Source organism: Danio rerio, chromosome 9 (genome assembly GCF_049306965.1).
Source record: "Danio rerio strain Tuebingen ecotype United States chromosome 9, GRCz12tu, whole genome shotgun sequence".
NCBI lineage: Eukaryota > Metazoa > Chordata > Actinopteri > Cypriniformes > Danionidae > Danio > Danio rerio.
In genome coordinates this window covers 32,844,626-32,861,893 of record NC_133184.1, presented here as the reverse complement: position 1 = coordinate 32,861,893, position 17,268 = coordinate 32,844,626, and the positions used below count along the sequence as shown (strand labels likewise).

Genomic DNA, 17,268 nt, shown 5'->3' with positions numbered 1-17,268 from the left:
TTAATATCATTCTCTTTTAGATTCTTTATTAGATGTAATGCATATCTACCACATTAAAATATTACCAAATATGTACTTAGAAATACATCATCACTCAAATTAGTATAGATGTGCTGTTCGTCATATAGATCATACATACATTATATTATATTTTTAGATACGAATAAAATCGTACAGAAATATTGAATTAAACAAATTAATCATGTTAAGGAATTGTATAAATTATTTTGAGGCTACTTAAGTTAGTTGAAAATGACTTCTTTTCATGATGTTGAAGTAATATGAACAAATAGTTTTAACCTAGTGGATTTATGTGACAAATTAAACAATGAAAATCCACCACGCTTCTTTTTTATGTGTGATGAACTAGCTATTTAGGAAATCTGCTGACTACCCACTTTTACAAAATACATAATTTTGCACATTTCAAGCTGTTACATATTTTCTGTACTAAATACATGCACAGTTGCTGACACTGGAACAAATTCCATGTTAGCCTAAAGGTGAAGCCAAAAGACTCAAAAAGCATGAGTGAACAACTAGCAATAGGAAAGAGGAAGCAAGGCGTTATCATTGCAGGGGTGATATCCATAATTAGTCGTTTTTTCAGGTTCGTTGTGCTCCTAACACATGTCTGCTGAAAGCAGAAAAAAATGATTAACTCCCTCCAAATCCCAAAGATGTGTGAATACCTGAAAAAAATACCAAGTTCAGCCAAACCTCGAAAATCAATTCAGAGAGACAGTATTCCATTCAGCAAATAAGTACTAATATGTAAATTGAAACTGGCAGAAAAACTTTATTAAGAGTTTTTTATACAATTATTATATATATATATTTTTTAATATATGTATAGGAATATTATTGCTCTTTAAATACACTACGCTTTTCTTTAATAAACAGACATTTTTAATGACTAATAGTTTCTCATTAAACAACACTGTGCATGTTTTAATTTACATTTTGGCAGAACAGCATTTTAGTGAGTCTGACAACAGCTGTAATACTATCGTATGATAAAACAGTGTTAAATAGACATGATTCCCCAAGGAAAAAAAATAGCAAATCCCAAAAAAGAACCTTTGTTCACAAATCCAGATCATTAAGAGCCTATTATTTGACAGTTAACAGTTACCATAAAATTAACGTTAAATCACTCATTTAAATCCATAAATATACTCCCATACCAACAAGAGCCAAAAAGTCAATTTGGGATTGCAAAAGTTTATTCTAGCACAGTGGGAAATAAGCCTTTAACCAATATGAAAATGACTCAAGCATTTATAGAAACTACAATTGGTGTTTTAAAAGTCCAAAGCACTTTGAAACGCTGTAAGAGTATACCGCTTGCCCAGGTTGTAAATAAGCTACAGACACGATTCTAATATCCAAGCTATATTATGGAGCAGAAAAATCCAGGATTCGTAGCGCCACCTATCTTCCAAACGCTGGCAAAGGCACGGCTCGAACCTCCTGCTGCGTAGCCTGAACCACGACGTGCTCATTTCCAAAGCTAATGAGAAACGGTGGAAGGTTTTCTGGCTTGCTGGAGCCTCACAGACAGAGAGAAGGAGCCTGGATGAACCTCAGGGCTCCGATCTCCCCATTTCCATGTGCTGCACCATGGGAAATCTGCTCCTATTATTATTTCTCCTCTTATTGCTTATGTTCTTTTAATATTTCATTCGGTCATTAAAAAGGGATGGATATGATTTCATTGCATGTTTCATCGCCGGAGACTAATTTCACTGTAAGTGCTGTTTGCTCTGGCCTTTAAATTAGAACTTAGGATTCGTGTTTCTACATAAAATTAGCAGCCTCTAGTGATTTAGGAGGTGGGGAGGTGGTAGATAGTAGGCAGGCACATGCACTTACCCAAATATTTGAAATATATATTTGATGGGAAAAGTATAGGCACATGGTTGTACACTATACTAGAATATATATGTGTAAGACAAAACTAGACCTTATAATAAAACAATAAAAAAGATAAAATATAGAAGGAGCCATAAAAATAAAATGAAGCCTTAAATAAACACAAATTCAGCACAAACAAAACAGATTTTTTCACCTAATTTCATTGCTTTTAAGCCTTATTTATCTATTACAATTATTCATGCATTCATTTTCTTTTCAGCTTAGTCTCTTTATAATCAGGGGTCGCCACAACGTAATGAACCATCAACTTATACAGCCTATGTTTTATGCAGTGGATGACCTTCCAGCCACAACCCATCACTGGAAATCTATTACGATAATTGACGATTATTTACATTAAACATATAAACATATAATAATAATAATTACTTAAATATAATTTGAGTAAAAGTATAAAAAAATTATTCATTTGGTTATACACATAAGTGTTATTACTATGTATACACACTATATATACTATATGATGAGTTTAGATGCAAAAAAAAAATCTAAAAGCCATCTGATATTTTCTTCTAAAATTAGCATTTTTCTCCGACTTCTGTGTGTAGGCTCAGTAGTTTTAATCTTATAGTGATGCAAGAGTTATTTACACTGCCTCTGAAGTGAAAACTGAACATAAACAAGAGGCTGACAAAAATAGTCATTTTAGAACATTTCAGACGGCATTTAGAGGTTTTTGCATCTGAACTCTTCTTCATATATATATATATAATATATATTATAAAATTTGTCTCTATTTATTGTTGACGAAAATGTTATTGTGTATAATTTCAAAATAATTTTTATGTAATGTTGAGTACACACACACACACATATATATACATATATACACATATATATATATATATATATATATATATATATATATATATATATATATATATATATATAAATATAGATATATAATATATAATATTATATTATAATATATATTATAATATATAATATTATATAATATTATTATATAATATATAATATAATATATAGAAACTCATTTTTTATCAATAATATTATCTACTATAACTATCTTATTATAATTTTATAGCCATGTATTTTAAAACTATTATTATTATTGCTCATTTTATTTATTGCTACAGAATTTAGAAAAACTATAGCTTAAAATAATTTCTAATAATAGAATATATTCATTCATACATAACAGCATAAAATTTGTATATGATATAGCACTGTATTTTCTTATAAATAAGATACAGAAGAACACAAGCGACATTTGTCAATAACATGCCAACCTGAAATTTGTCATTGACCTGCAGGGCCCGCGCTGCCTACCTGGTGTGTAACCAAAAGGCAATAATCAAACACTGCAAACACTGACACCATGGGGACAGAGAGAGAACTGCTGCCACAAATCGAAGCATCCAAAAGCACTATAAACATTCCTTCAGCTGCCTGCTGTAAACTCAGCACTAAAGTGAATAATTATGATGCATAAGACAGAAAATGTATGTTGATTATGGCTGATCTTGGCTCGGTGTGTCTTTCTCAGCAGAGTCTGGCCAGTCCAGGTGTCTCTCTCGAGCCCTGCCTGCAGTATGATGAACTGAGCGTGGCAGATGCTGTGGCAGGAGATCATACCAGCCAACGCACGCACACACGCACGCACGCACACACGCACACACGCACACACCTCACACTGCAGCCAGTTCACCTGATGCAAGCAGTGACTCAGTGCTTTCTCAATAAACGCCTTCTCAAACTCAGCCTGTCTGCTTTAGTCATAGACACCTCGCACTTCTCAAAACGTCCTTTTTTCTAAAACTATTTTAAGTTCGTCATTCGTCATAACAGATCTAAAAGAGAACAAACATATTAAAGGTGTAGTTCACCCAAATATGAAAATTGCCTTATCATTTACTCTCTCTCACTCTCTCTTTCTCTTGTGTGGTTTTAAACCTTTACGATTTTATTTCTTCTGTTCAACTTAAAAGAAGACATTTTGAAGAATGCTGGTTGCTAGGACCCATAGGGAAAAAAACTAGGGATGTCAATGTGTCCCACAAACCAGCATTGTTCAAAACATGTCTATGAAAGAAGAAAGGAAAAACGGGTTTTGAACAAGAATATCAGAATGATGAACAGTTAACACACCTCACACAGTACACTCTTCTTCTTTCATTACATTTATACCACCACAATGTAGCATGCACTGCACTTTAACTGAAATATCACTTAACAAATCAATTCTGCCTAAATCAATCATGTATTGTAACAGTCTAATTAAGGGTATGTGTGTGTACTGCAGTACATATATTAAATGTGTATCATGTAAAATCCTTATCTTAAACACTATTTGTTTCCTTGTGTATATATAATCGCCTGGTGATTTCCAAAAATCATTTTATTTTTTATTAAACCATAGGAATGACCACATTTCATCCATAACCTACTGAAAAGCGTTTTGCTATATAGTAATAAATTTAGTTATATAGTTTTATACTATATAGTCACTACAGTTGCCCATAGTTACTATTTCTATTGGATAGCGACACCTGGGGTATTACATTATATTAAAAACACAGCAATAGTGTCAGATGCAGCAGATTGATTTTATAACATGAGGTTAAACTTTCTGGCCCATTCACAGCACTGACATACATTAAAAAAAAAAACATTACAAAAAATTTAATGAAGAATAGACTTGGGTCTATTGGTGTGTGTGCGCCATTGCATGCAAGGTTTCTGTATTTATAACCACCTCAGAGGACATTGGGGGTCGCGATTCACTGGAATTGTCATTTTGGGGGTCGTGGGCTGAAAAGTTAAGGAACCCCTGATTTAATGGATAAAATATGTGTTTGAATAAGATGCTTCTTGAAGTTAGATCATTAGATATTATCCTACGCTAGAAAAAAGGTACATGACCGTACAAATGGCAACAGAATGTTTTATTAAGCTTTATTTTATTGAGAGGTAAAAATAATAATAACACTGTTGCCATGGTCTCAGGTTCTTTTTAAAAAATGTATTTTAACACTATATATGTTATTCCCTCAGGCACACACACACACACACACACACACACACACACACACACACACACACACACACACACACACACACACACACACACACACACACACACACACACACACACACACACACACACACACACACACACACACACACACACACACACACACACACACACACACACACACACACACACACACACACACACACACACACTCTTGTTTCCCCAGAGTCGTCTTACAGTTTTTAAACCCAACTTATTTTACTTTAAAGCATCATCATTACACGTAACACAGCATACTTAATGCACATATAGTAGCTTACTACTTCATGCTCATCGAGTTTGCAGTGTGATGCGTTATAGCCCTCTACACCCTCATTCATCATTCCCAACATTAGTACCACTACTTCAAGATGCAAATCCATCAAGAATACTTCAAGAATTTGCAACTCCAGTAATGATGAAATTTGAAATGCAAATGTAAAATTAATGTTCACTAAAGACAGTTTTTTCTTCCTGTGGATTAACTTAAAAAGATTAATTGTACACCTCATAAATAGCAATGTGAGATCAGATATTTTTTTTAACTAAAACGTTAGCAACCTTGAGCTAATAAGGTTTAAAAATGATAACATGCAGACTTTCGGTAATATTTATTCTGTACTTTGGAAATTGTAGACTTCCACACATCACATTGGATTTTGCTGAAATAATACAAGCACATAAACATAAGGATGCGGGGTGACACAGCTATTCTTAGAACACATCATCCTAAAGAGATTCATCATTTTCCAGCATCTCTCTCTCTCTTATTGCTAAATGTTATGAATGATAATAGAACTGCATACATCTTTTTAGTTGTTTTTATTTGAGCACATAAATTAATAAAAGGTCCTACAGTATTAAACACAAGACTTAATTGAGGAATAGAGGTTAATTGAGTGATCATTTTTAAATAGATTCTCCATTGGTTTATTAACGGGTAGTTCATCCAAAAATGAAATAAATCTGTCATTAATTACTCCCTCTACAGTCATTCCAAATCAGTAAGACTTTTAATCATCTTTGGAACCCAAATTAAGATATTTTGTTGAAATGTAACTGCTTTCAGATCCTCCATAAACAGCGAGATTCCTGAAACGTTCATGTCCAGAAAGATAACATTGTCAAACAGTTCATGTGTCATTTAATCATCTTTTCATTAAGCTATGAAATTACTTTTGTGCAAGAATTGAACAAAGATAAGCATAAGGGCGCAAGTTCATGAGAGCACTGCACACTATATGCATGTCACAGTGCTGATGTGTAGCCTAGATTTGCATTCACAGCATAACAGTTTTCTCATAAATCTTTAACTTTTGCTAAAGGAAGGGGAAAAAAAGAACTGTTGAATGAAGTCATTATTTTTGTTTTAATTTGTGCACAAAAGTATTTTCATGGCTTAAATTCATGGTTGATCCACAGATGACACGTTGACTGTTTTGACAATGCTCTTGGTACCTTTTTGTGCTTTGAACATTTCAGGACCCTTGCTGTCTATGGAGTATTAGTTGCACTTGCATGTAAATATAAATATTGTAAATTATACTTTAAATACTGTCATTTTCCTCAATCACCAAATTATTATCTTATACATTTTTGCTAACGTATCATATAACCACATTTATCACTTTATCTAGAACTTCAGAGCACATGTTTGATTAAGCATGAAGAAGTACAAAATAAATATTAATGAAATATAAAAAACTTTTAAAAAATGAATGATATCAAGTACGGTATACAATATTGCTGCACTTTCAAGATAGCAACTTTCTCACAATACTGTTATTCATGTTTCTGCTTGCATCCCTGTAATGCTGTGTAATATTTATTCATTCATTTTCTTGTCGGCTTAGACCCCTTTATTAATCTGGGGTCGCCACAGCGAAATGAACCGCCAACTTATCCAGCGAATTTTTACGCAGCGAATGCCCTTCGAGCTGCAACCCATCTCTGGAAAACATCCACACACACACACACACACACACACACACACACACACTACGGACAATTTAGCCTACCCAATTCACCTGTACCGCATGTCTTTGGACTGTGGGGGAAACCGGAGCACCAGGAGGAAACCCACGCGAAGGCAGGGAGAACATGCAAACTCCACACAGAAACGCCAACTGAGCTGAGGCTCGAACCAGCGACCTTCTTGCTGTGAGGTGACAGCACTACCTACTGCGCCATTGCTTCGCCCTGCTGTGTAATATATCACTCATAAACATTAAGAAAAAATATTACCATGAGCAGTGCATTTTGCTACACCATGATATAAATGACAGAGCAAAAATATGAAACGATAAGACTTTTTATTTTGTCCATATGATACATATTGTCATATTGCACATTACTTGGCTAAATACTTATACAGTATGAGGTCTCAGGTGTATATTTGTTAACTTAATTTAAATGGTTTTAAACACAACTCAACCAGATACAACAACCAGAACAATCCATTGTAAAACAATTATTCAAAGCATAGCAAAACAAAACCAATTACAATTTCAGCTAACCATCTCTACAGTTTCTCATAAAATTCTTGCCACTCTTACATTTAAACTCGTGTGAATCAAAGGCAAAGTTTCAACATCCCATCACTGTTATGTCTGAAAACAGAGAATATTCCCAAAACTGTTCATTCAATCCGAGCACGAGCTCGATCGGTGAACCGCACGAGTCCAGGGGTCTGGCTCAAGAACAAGATTCTATTGTTGCATTGTTCACACATTCCTGAAAGGCCATGTTTATACAGATGCGAGTCCACAGACTATCTGAGGAGCCGCTCTCTGGCCGAGACCCTCCGTTGATCAAAGCTTTTAATGCAAGAGCAGAGGCACTTGTTTGGGTCGGTGGGGACTCTGAGCACAAATCTCCATCTGTTGGCCGTATGGACCTTCTCAGTTACCTCCGGGACAAGAACGCTCCGAACTGCCATCCCTCTAACATTCAGTTTACTCAGCTGGCTCCCAATCCTGTTACCTCCCCTTTGTTTTCCCCCCAGAACATGTGTTAAGTTAATGCTCTGTAACAAATTTCAAAGGCCCAATTTAGGGGAGGGGGGTCAACAACAGGTAATAGACTAATATACTGACATACTAATCTGAAATTCGAGAACAAGATGGACGCAAATTGAAATTTCTGATAGTTCTTTTGAAAAATTGAAAAGAATAGACAAACAACAAGCTTATTTTACATTCTCACACATATCACATGGGAACGACAATGAATACAGATTACTTATTCCACACTAAAACAACAACAGACTAAAATGACTTGCTTTAATCCCACTTGGCAAGCAAGTTTGCCAATTTTTCAGTTCATTGGTTTTCGGCCATATTCAGCAAGAATTTGGTTACAGTGAGGCTCAGGTTCTCTTTCATAATTGGATTAAGGCCACACACCTCTGCTTCTGTTACTGGCACCAATCAATGTGGAAATGAGTTGTCAACACATCACTATTTACTCAGCACTCATTTATTTTTCTATGGGATGCCAAAGGCTGCACCTACACTAAAAGGCACCAGATGAGGAGAACCGGCGGCTTTGAACATTTAAAATGATCCGTCCTGTCCTGTTGACTTTGTTCGGAAATGTCACAGTCCTTCCACACACACACACATACACAAGGAATATTAGAACAGGAAACAACAACCCTAATTTATCCCTTTCATGAACTGCAGATGCAGTAGATATAAAATTCAAACACAGAACATAGAGTTGAAGTCAGAATTATTAGCCCCCCTAAGTTTTTAGCCTCCTGTTTATTGTTTTCCCCAATTTCTGTTTAACAAAGAGAAGAGTTTTTCAACACATTTCTTAACATAATAGTTTTAATAACTCATTTCTAATAACGGATTTATTTTATCTTTGTCATGATGACAGTAAATAATATTTGACTAGATATTTTTCACGACACTTCTATACAGCTTAATGTAGGGCTGCTCGATTTTGGGAAAAATCATAATCACGATTATTTTGGTCATAATTGTAATCAAAATTATTCAAAATGATTATCAATTGAAGTCAAAATTATTAGAGCGCCTGAGAATTTTTTTAAAATAATTTTTTCCAAAATGATGTTTAACAGAGCAAGGAATTTTAACAGTATTTCCTCTAATATTTTTTCTTCTAGGCTTATTTGTTTTATTTTGGCTAGAATAAAAGCAGGTTTAAATATTTTGAAATCTATTTTAATAGTTCAATATTATTAGCCCCTTTAAGCAATATATTTTTTGAATGTCTGCAGAAGAAACTACTGTTATACAATGACTTGCCCAATTTCCCTAATTAAGCTTTGAATCGCCCTTTGAATCTGAATGCTTGTATTTTGATAAATATCTAGTAAAATATTATTTTCTGTCATCATAGCAAAGATAAAATAAATCAGTTATTATAAATGAGTTATTAAAACTATTATGTTCAGAAATAAGTTGAAAAAAATCTTCTTTCCATTAAACAGAAATTGGGGAGGAAAAGGGTTGATATTTGCAATATTCAGGAGCGCTAATAATTCTGACTTCAACTGCATAGTTAGTTATTTTCCACCCTGCAAAGGAAAAAAAAAATACAATAGGATAAAAATATGAAAGAAACTGCTTTAAGCATCTTCACCATAAGAAAAAAAACTTTAGCTACAAAAGTCTTTCAGTCAAGAGCAGCAGGGATTTGCTCCTTTTGTTTGATTAATAATGATAAAAACAGGCGGAAACAGGAATTGTGCGCTGTCACTTTAATGGTTTCTCTTTCACGTGTCTTTTGATTCTCAACTCGTTTGTTTATCACACAAATGAGGGTTAATATGAATAATCACTAAACACCGCATTTTGACACCTATTTGGCCATTAAATCGCTCACATTAAGATGACTTTTAGTGAACTCTGCTCGTCTCAGTGTGGGAATGAGACTGAATGCTGACCGCATGCTTCTAACTGTGTGTCCGTGCCGCACACACACACACATAAACACACACACACACACACACACACACACACACAAGCATGCGATCTTTCGCGCTTTTAAGAGCAACAAATGTGTACCACTGGAAAGGGGGAGGTATAAGATGCAATAATCGTTCATCTCGATTAATGATTTTTCATAATCGTTAAAAGCTAAAATCGAAATCGGACTTTCGATTAATTGCAGAGCCCTAGCTTAAAGTGACATTTAAAAGCATAGGTAGGTTACCTAGGCAGGTTAGGATAATTAGGCAAGTTATTGTATAACAGTGGTTTGATCTGTAGACTATAAAAAGTAGCTTAAAGGGGCTAACAATTTAAAACTTAAAATGGGTTTAAAAAATTAAAAACTGCTTTTATTCTAGTCAAAATAAAAGAAATAAGACTTTCTCCACAAGAAAAAATATTGAAAAAATATTCAAAGGGGGTTCAATAATTCTGACTTCAACTGTAGATTGATATTTTATCCAGTCTTTTTAAAAGCAAATTATATAAACAATTAACTTCATGGAACAGGATTGTGCAGAACAGAATTTATCATCTTTCTAATTGGGCAGATAAATATAGCAAAGGGGAATCAGGAATGGACCCTGGTAAGAAGTTAATCTAAAGCATTTTATAGATGGAAGCATCTAGTAAGCCACCTTATAGTTATGCCCAACAAACCCCTCTACTCAAATCACTTTTCAGTACTTCCAAGAGCATTTGCACAGTTGCTCTTAATTGAAAAAGTTATAGTAGCACATTACACTTCATGGTTTTATAACCAGCACTATAAAGCCTTGGCAGGCCTCGACAGGGGAAGGTGCCCATTAACTTATAGGGTCCAGGCCAGGGAAGTATAATTGACAAGCTCTAGGCTACTTTCATCACTTGTCGAGTTCATAGCGTCAATCCATGTTTCCTCTGAGATGCTGTTGAATCTTTGACATGAGGGTGTTTGTGACATATCCCAGTCTGCTTCCAAGCCAGTGGCTTTTAGCTCTCTATAAAACATGCTCACACACACACACACACACACACAGACATTCTGCTTGCGGCCCTCCGAATTGAGTCCAGCCTGTGTTGTTAGCCATGTGTTCACATTTCCTTCCAAGCCAACTTAGCTTGCTTTGTGGCTTTTGTGAAAAAGTGCGGACAAAAAAAAAAAAAAAAAACACTCACATCAGCTTATTAAACAAATAGAAAGCCGATGATAAAGCAGTTCCTCTACATGTGCCCTGACGAACGAATGTAACAGCTAATGTGTGAGATGCATTCCTTCAGAGAAGCAGAACAAACGGATTTGTCTTGAAGGAAAAACAAACATGAACTGCTTGTTTAATTAACAGAGTTAAACACATCCTCCTGGATGACCTCAGGCACTGAAGCTGTCATAGGATGTACAGCATGTTCACATAGCAACTGCAAATATGACAAACCCTGGCGTGACAGTCACAGTTCACACTGTACATTAGCGGGGCCATCAGTAGAGCGCCTCTAGAAATTCATCTGCTATGAGTTACAGCCACCTGGCACCATGTCCTGATGACCAATGCCCAATATGGCCAGATTACTGAGACCTTAAAACCATGCCTTCTTTGTAATTGACATTTAAACTGTTTGAAGTCCCTCATTAAAGTCTCTCAAGAGGAATTAGACACAGATGTACCAAGTACATGTACTGTACTAATTTGCTTTAGTGATTTTGATGGGTCATTTGAAAGTACCTTTGCAAAAGACAAGCTTATCATACATTGTTATATCATTAAGCATGCTAAATTATACGTTGTTTTAGTCATTTATTCATGTCTGAAGAACATTGAGCATTTTCAAATAGAAATAATGTCCAAAACAATAAGAATGCTGTTAAAAATATAATCAACAAAAACACATTTTTAAACATTTCAGTCAAAACTGACGTTATTTATACAGTGCTCAACATATAGGTACACCCCTCACAAATCTATCTTTTTAATTCATATTTTAATAGGAAGCTATACAACATTATATTTGTGCACATAAGCAATTCCAGCGTTATGGATGTGACATTTGCAGTATTGCTGTTAATATTTCCAAAACAACTAACCACAGAGTTAAGGGATCAAAAAAATATCAATCATCAAAATATCAATCATAAAAAACATTTTTATACTTTAAATGACGACAATAAGCATGTATTTTGGATGTGACCAAAAAAAGCCAGCAAGTTTGCAGTATACAACAAACTTTGTACAAATTCTGTCAATTAAACCGGACAAAAGCACAAAAAAAACAACGCTAGATACGAGTTGCAATGCGAGGTGCTCTCTATAGAACAAAAATAATTGATTTTCATTTGTTTTACATTTCTGTATTTATAAGGTGAAAAGCTTTGTTATGGATGCGTAATCTCTCTGTTAAGAATGTGACGGATGTGAAATTGCCACTTGTGTGACTTTGGTAAATCAAATATAATTGTTTGAGAACATTTATTGACAGATATTTTTGAGCATTTTAACAGTCCTATAAAATACATGTCTACACAAGAAACTTTTTTTATGGCAAGGCTGACATTTACTTGGAATTGCTCTTATATATTAGTTTAGTCAGTACTAAAGCCAAATCTGGAGCTTATCAAACAAAACTTAAAAGGAATACAAAAAGGAAAAAGGAGGACACCCAAATTTATGTTATAGAAAAATATTAATTACAAATTTAAAAAGCAAAAAAAATGAAACATTTCATTGAAATTTTGTAAGTTGCATTTTTTTTTGCAATATTTTGCTTAAATTTAATTGTATTTTCTTTTAATTTCTAAATATGATCATTATTTTTTATTTTTTAGCTTAGTCCCTTTATTAACAGCGGATGCCCTTCCAGCTGCAACCCACCACTGGAAAACATCCATACACACACATAAACAGTTTAGCCTACCCAATTCACCTATAGCGCATGTCTTTAGACTTGTGAGGGAAACCGGGAGACACTGCTTGCTGCAGAGCCACTTGGGCTCCAATGAGAGGGAGCTTGAGCTCCAACTCCTCCTCCTATAGTTGGAGGAGGAGTCCTATCAATACTTACATCCACCCCAACCCCCAGTGACATCACTTGTAGAAGAAGTGCAAGGAAGGAGGAGCTGGAGCTCAAGCTCCCCCCTTGCTGGAGCTCAGTTCTGCCCAAGTGGCTCTTCAGCAAGTACCACTTCGAAACTGAGGCACTGGGAAGAAACCCACATGAACATGGTGAGAACATGCAAACTCCACAGAGAAATGCCAGCTGGCAGAGGCTCAAACCAGCGACTTTCTTGCTGTGAGGTGATTGTGCTTCCCACTTCACCGCCGTGACACCCCAAATATGTTTGGTGACTAAAATATAATTTGAATAAATATATCTGTTTAATAAATCGGTTTTATTTAAATGCACCAAAAATACATTGTCTATATTCACTAAAAAATGGAGAAAAATATTGATTTTCAAAATGGGGTGTACAAAATTATGCTGAGAACTGTTTATTGAAAATAACTTACAATCAAAAATAATATATTTTATATAATAGCATAAAAAATACAATTCAGGTTTAATGGGACAATTCAAAAAGGTCTGATGTATATATTGTAGTAGATATAAAACAATGTAAAAAATATATTTTACATTTATAGTTTTTAATAATTTATCACTAATAAATGTGTCAACTATTTGTCAAAAAATGATATGTCTCATTTAGGTGTCTGAACAATATTTTTTTTCAAAAGTTATTGTATAAATGCAAGAAAATAATACTAAATATAAGTGCTACCTCAAAATATGATTTCAATAATTTTCCATTCAGTGTAACATTTACATTCATTCATTCATTCTTTCATTTTCTTTTTGGCTTAGTCCCTTTATTAATCAGGGGTCGCCACAGCAGAATGAACCGTCAACTTATCCAGCATATGTTTTAACCCAAGACTGGGAATCACTCATACACTATAGCCAATTTAGCTAATTTAATTCACCTGTACCGCATGTCTTTGGACATTGGGGAAAACCTGAGCAACTGGAGGAAACCCACACAAACACATGGAGAACATGCAACTCCCGAGTCCACACAGAAATGCCAACTGACCCAGCCAGGGCTTGAACCAGCAACCTTCTTGCTGTGAGGCGATTGTGCTACTCAGTGCGCCACCATGACACCACATTAACATTCATCTAAAAATAAAATATTCTGACCTATATATAAATATTCTCTATACATATAGAAATAGATACTTTAAAAAATCAGGGGTTACTGTACATTTTTTATATCTGTAAAAGTAAAACTGTGATTTTGTAAAATAGTATTACTGCAATTTGACACCTGTCCAGTGACACTTTTTTATTCCACTTTTAATACTCAAACTTTTATATTTCTCTTCAGACAAAAGAAACTTCAAACGGTTTGAATTAAAATTACAACAAACCCCATGTCATTTTTACCAAAAATGAATGCATTACTAGCTTATGAGTTTATTCAATTACTGGTTATTTAGGTTGTCATAAATTAAACGGGTAATGAGCAATTAACACATAATGTAAACTCAATACAATACATGGGATTTGGATAATACTCAAAATGTGCTTAATTCAGGAGGACCCCTTTCACTATATTCTTCGTTAGGAAACAGATATTTTGAAAGTCCAACTTGGACTTTATCATCAACCTTGACATGTCTGATAAAACATCAGCACACGACACACACTGAGCATAATTAACATCCACAATAGGCTTAACAGACGTTATCTAAAACAGAAGCAACTCGGCATAAACAAACAGACACGCATATGATTAATCGTTATTGTAAATAAAAATCAACCAAACATGTATGACAATGTCAACACAGAGTTTCTTTGTCATTGCCACGCTTAATTCTTAATCGTCTTTTTATACGAGTTCTATCACTAATACACTTTAAGCGATCAGTGTCATTAACCATATGAGAATTTGAAAGGAGTGAAAGCCTCAAGCAGGTTCAAACTTACAGCACAGATTGTCTTCTGTAAGCAGCACGTCCTATGTGCAGCGCCATGTCTTCGGCGTCCTCACATGAGCTCTTCCTATTGGCTGCAGGCGTCGCTATGTATAAAAATACAGACATTTGATTGGCCAGAGAGAAAAAATAGGTGCCTTAAAAAGAACCGCCCATTTCTGGTTTAAAGCCCCAGACAAATGCATTAGGAACAGGGAAATACCTAAAATCGACATGTTTTGATGTCTTTTTCCTGGTTAAAACAAGTGTTGGCCTTTTATATTTTATTTGTCATATGTAAATTGTCAGGCAAAGAGTGTCTGAAATAAACTGTTATTGTCCCGCTAAAATCGAATGCATTTACACTGCAAGGACCTGTAAGAAATTTTACCTTATTAATTACCTATTTTTTGTGTCACTTTTTACATTAAACGAATTACTTCAAGCAGCCAGAATAACTTTAACAATAAACTGGTGCACTCATTAAACATACTAAACACACATTGAGTTATAGCAAGGGTTGTAGTATTATGAAGAATATTATAATTAATGTCAATTACTGTTCTTGATACTGCAATAATTATAGTAATAAAAAAGTGCACAACTGCAACTAAGTTTTGTATGGAAAGAAGCACGGCATTGACGTTACAGAGAAACTGTGATATTCTAGCTTAATGGAAACAAATCTGTCAGTTGTTAGTCTAGCAAAAAGTAGGCAGAAACTCTCGTAATAATTAATGAAAAAGCGAAACGGAACTCCATACTTGCATTGTTTTGACATATTTGTTGTTTAGGATGACAACATTTGCTGGTGCGCAGGAATCAATCTAGGCGCACAAGTGCTGTTGTTGTTTCAGCGATGACTAATGTAACGCGTAATCTAACGCCTCTGATTGGCTTAACGTAATCAACATGAACGCGTGTGATTTGTTATACGGCTCAACTACTCAACTTACATAAAATAACTATTTGATAAAACTTAACTCGAAATAATGACCCGATTTGATATGGTACTCCATATAGGTGGAAATCTGGCCCTTTCCCCTCAAGACTTACAACAACAATGTAATGTGGTAAGACCTTTTGTTATACTGTGGTATACAACCTTGAATTGATAATAAGACGATCATGTAATCAATTACTATAGGCTATAACCACAGACTGTTAAAGATACATAGGCTATCTTAAAATTAAAGATGCTGGAAAGAGCCCAATTTAACCATTTCGTCCAAGGTTGAAAAGCCCAGTTTTACAAACTGAAAAACATTTAGAACTTTTTCTGCTACCAAAAAAAAAAAAAAAATAAATAATAATAATAATAATGTTTTAAAGATTTTTTTTAATGGACTATGTATGCTGTTGAAGAACCTTTCTTTTTAGGGTTTCCACATTTGTAAATATAATAAAATATTTTAATAATGCTATTCACTTAAATAAAAGCACAATGCCACACAATTAAAAGCATAAATAATGTGTATAAAACATTGTAAATGACTGCACACACACGGTTTCAGTGTTTTGTTTAAATGCAGCATACAGTGTAGAGTGTGTTACTGAAGCAATACTCTGTTCCAAGCATGGTCTCAGTTTGGTGATGATCCTGGTTGTCATGTCTATGCGCTGACGTGCACGACACCATCACTGGAGTGCACTCCAGGAACCGGCGCACAGCGGTGGTGAATTACTACTACTACCATCAGCCAGGTCCATGCGTGGCAAACAAATGACATGCAATATTTGCCATGATTAAGTCAGCAGGGGACTCTGAGGAAATGTCAGGTTTCAAAAACCCTTTCTCTGGCTATGCGGTGCTGGTGTTCAGCATTGCTTGAAGGAGAGGAACTCTGTAAAAACCTAAAAAACAAAGAAAAAAACAACTATGGCACATTCATCTGCAATAGAATATAAATCAAGTAAGTAACCCGTCAGGCTTTTTTTTTTTTTTTTTTTGCAACACTGCAAAAAAAAAAAAAAAGATTCCTTTTGCTGGAAACCTGTTCTTAGAGAATAATAATTTTAAAAAAATCTTTAAACTAAGAATATGTCCCTGTAAGCTACAGAAAATCCATTACAAAACCTATATTAAGGGTGTTACACACTTTTTCCATGTTCCATGAAAATCCTTGAATTATTTACAAAAGGGTCTTCAACATTTTGGCTTAATTACATAAATTGTATCTTTGAATTACATAATACCAGCTATTAACAAGTTCCATAAACGTTTTAAATATACCTTTAAAACGTTATTGGATCACTGAAATCTTCAAATAATGGTTCTTTAAATTGATGGTTCTAATAAATAAATGCCTTTTTTTTTTAATCACTGACTGTAAGGTTGTTCTGGGAACCAACAATATTTTTTCTATTTAGAGCATACCATAAAAAA

The 17,268-nt window shown here is 34.5% G+C and overlaps 1 protein-coding gene across 2 annotated transcripts in view; it reads right to left on the bottom strand.

The window, feature by feature from the left end:
* Positions 1-14,971, bottom strand: part of clybl (citrate lyase beta like) — a 91,664-nt gene extending 76,693 nt beyond the window's left edge. Inside the window, exon 1 of one of the 2 annotated variants that reach the window (NM_001037416.2) lies at positions 14,896-14,971. In NM_001037416.2, the coding sequence (NP_001032493.2) occupies positions 14,896-14,942 (47 nt within the window). In that variant the 5' untranslated portion in view covers positions 14,943-14,971. The remainder of the gene's footprint in view (positions 1-14,895) is intronic. The other variant, XM_073912208.1, reaches the window with a different exon arrangement.
* Between the last annotated feature and the right edge of the window lie 2,297 nt (positions 14,972-17,268).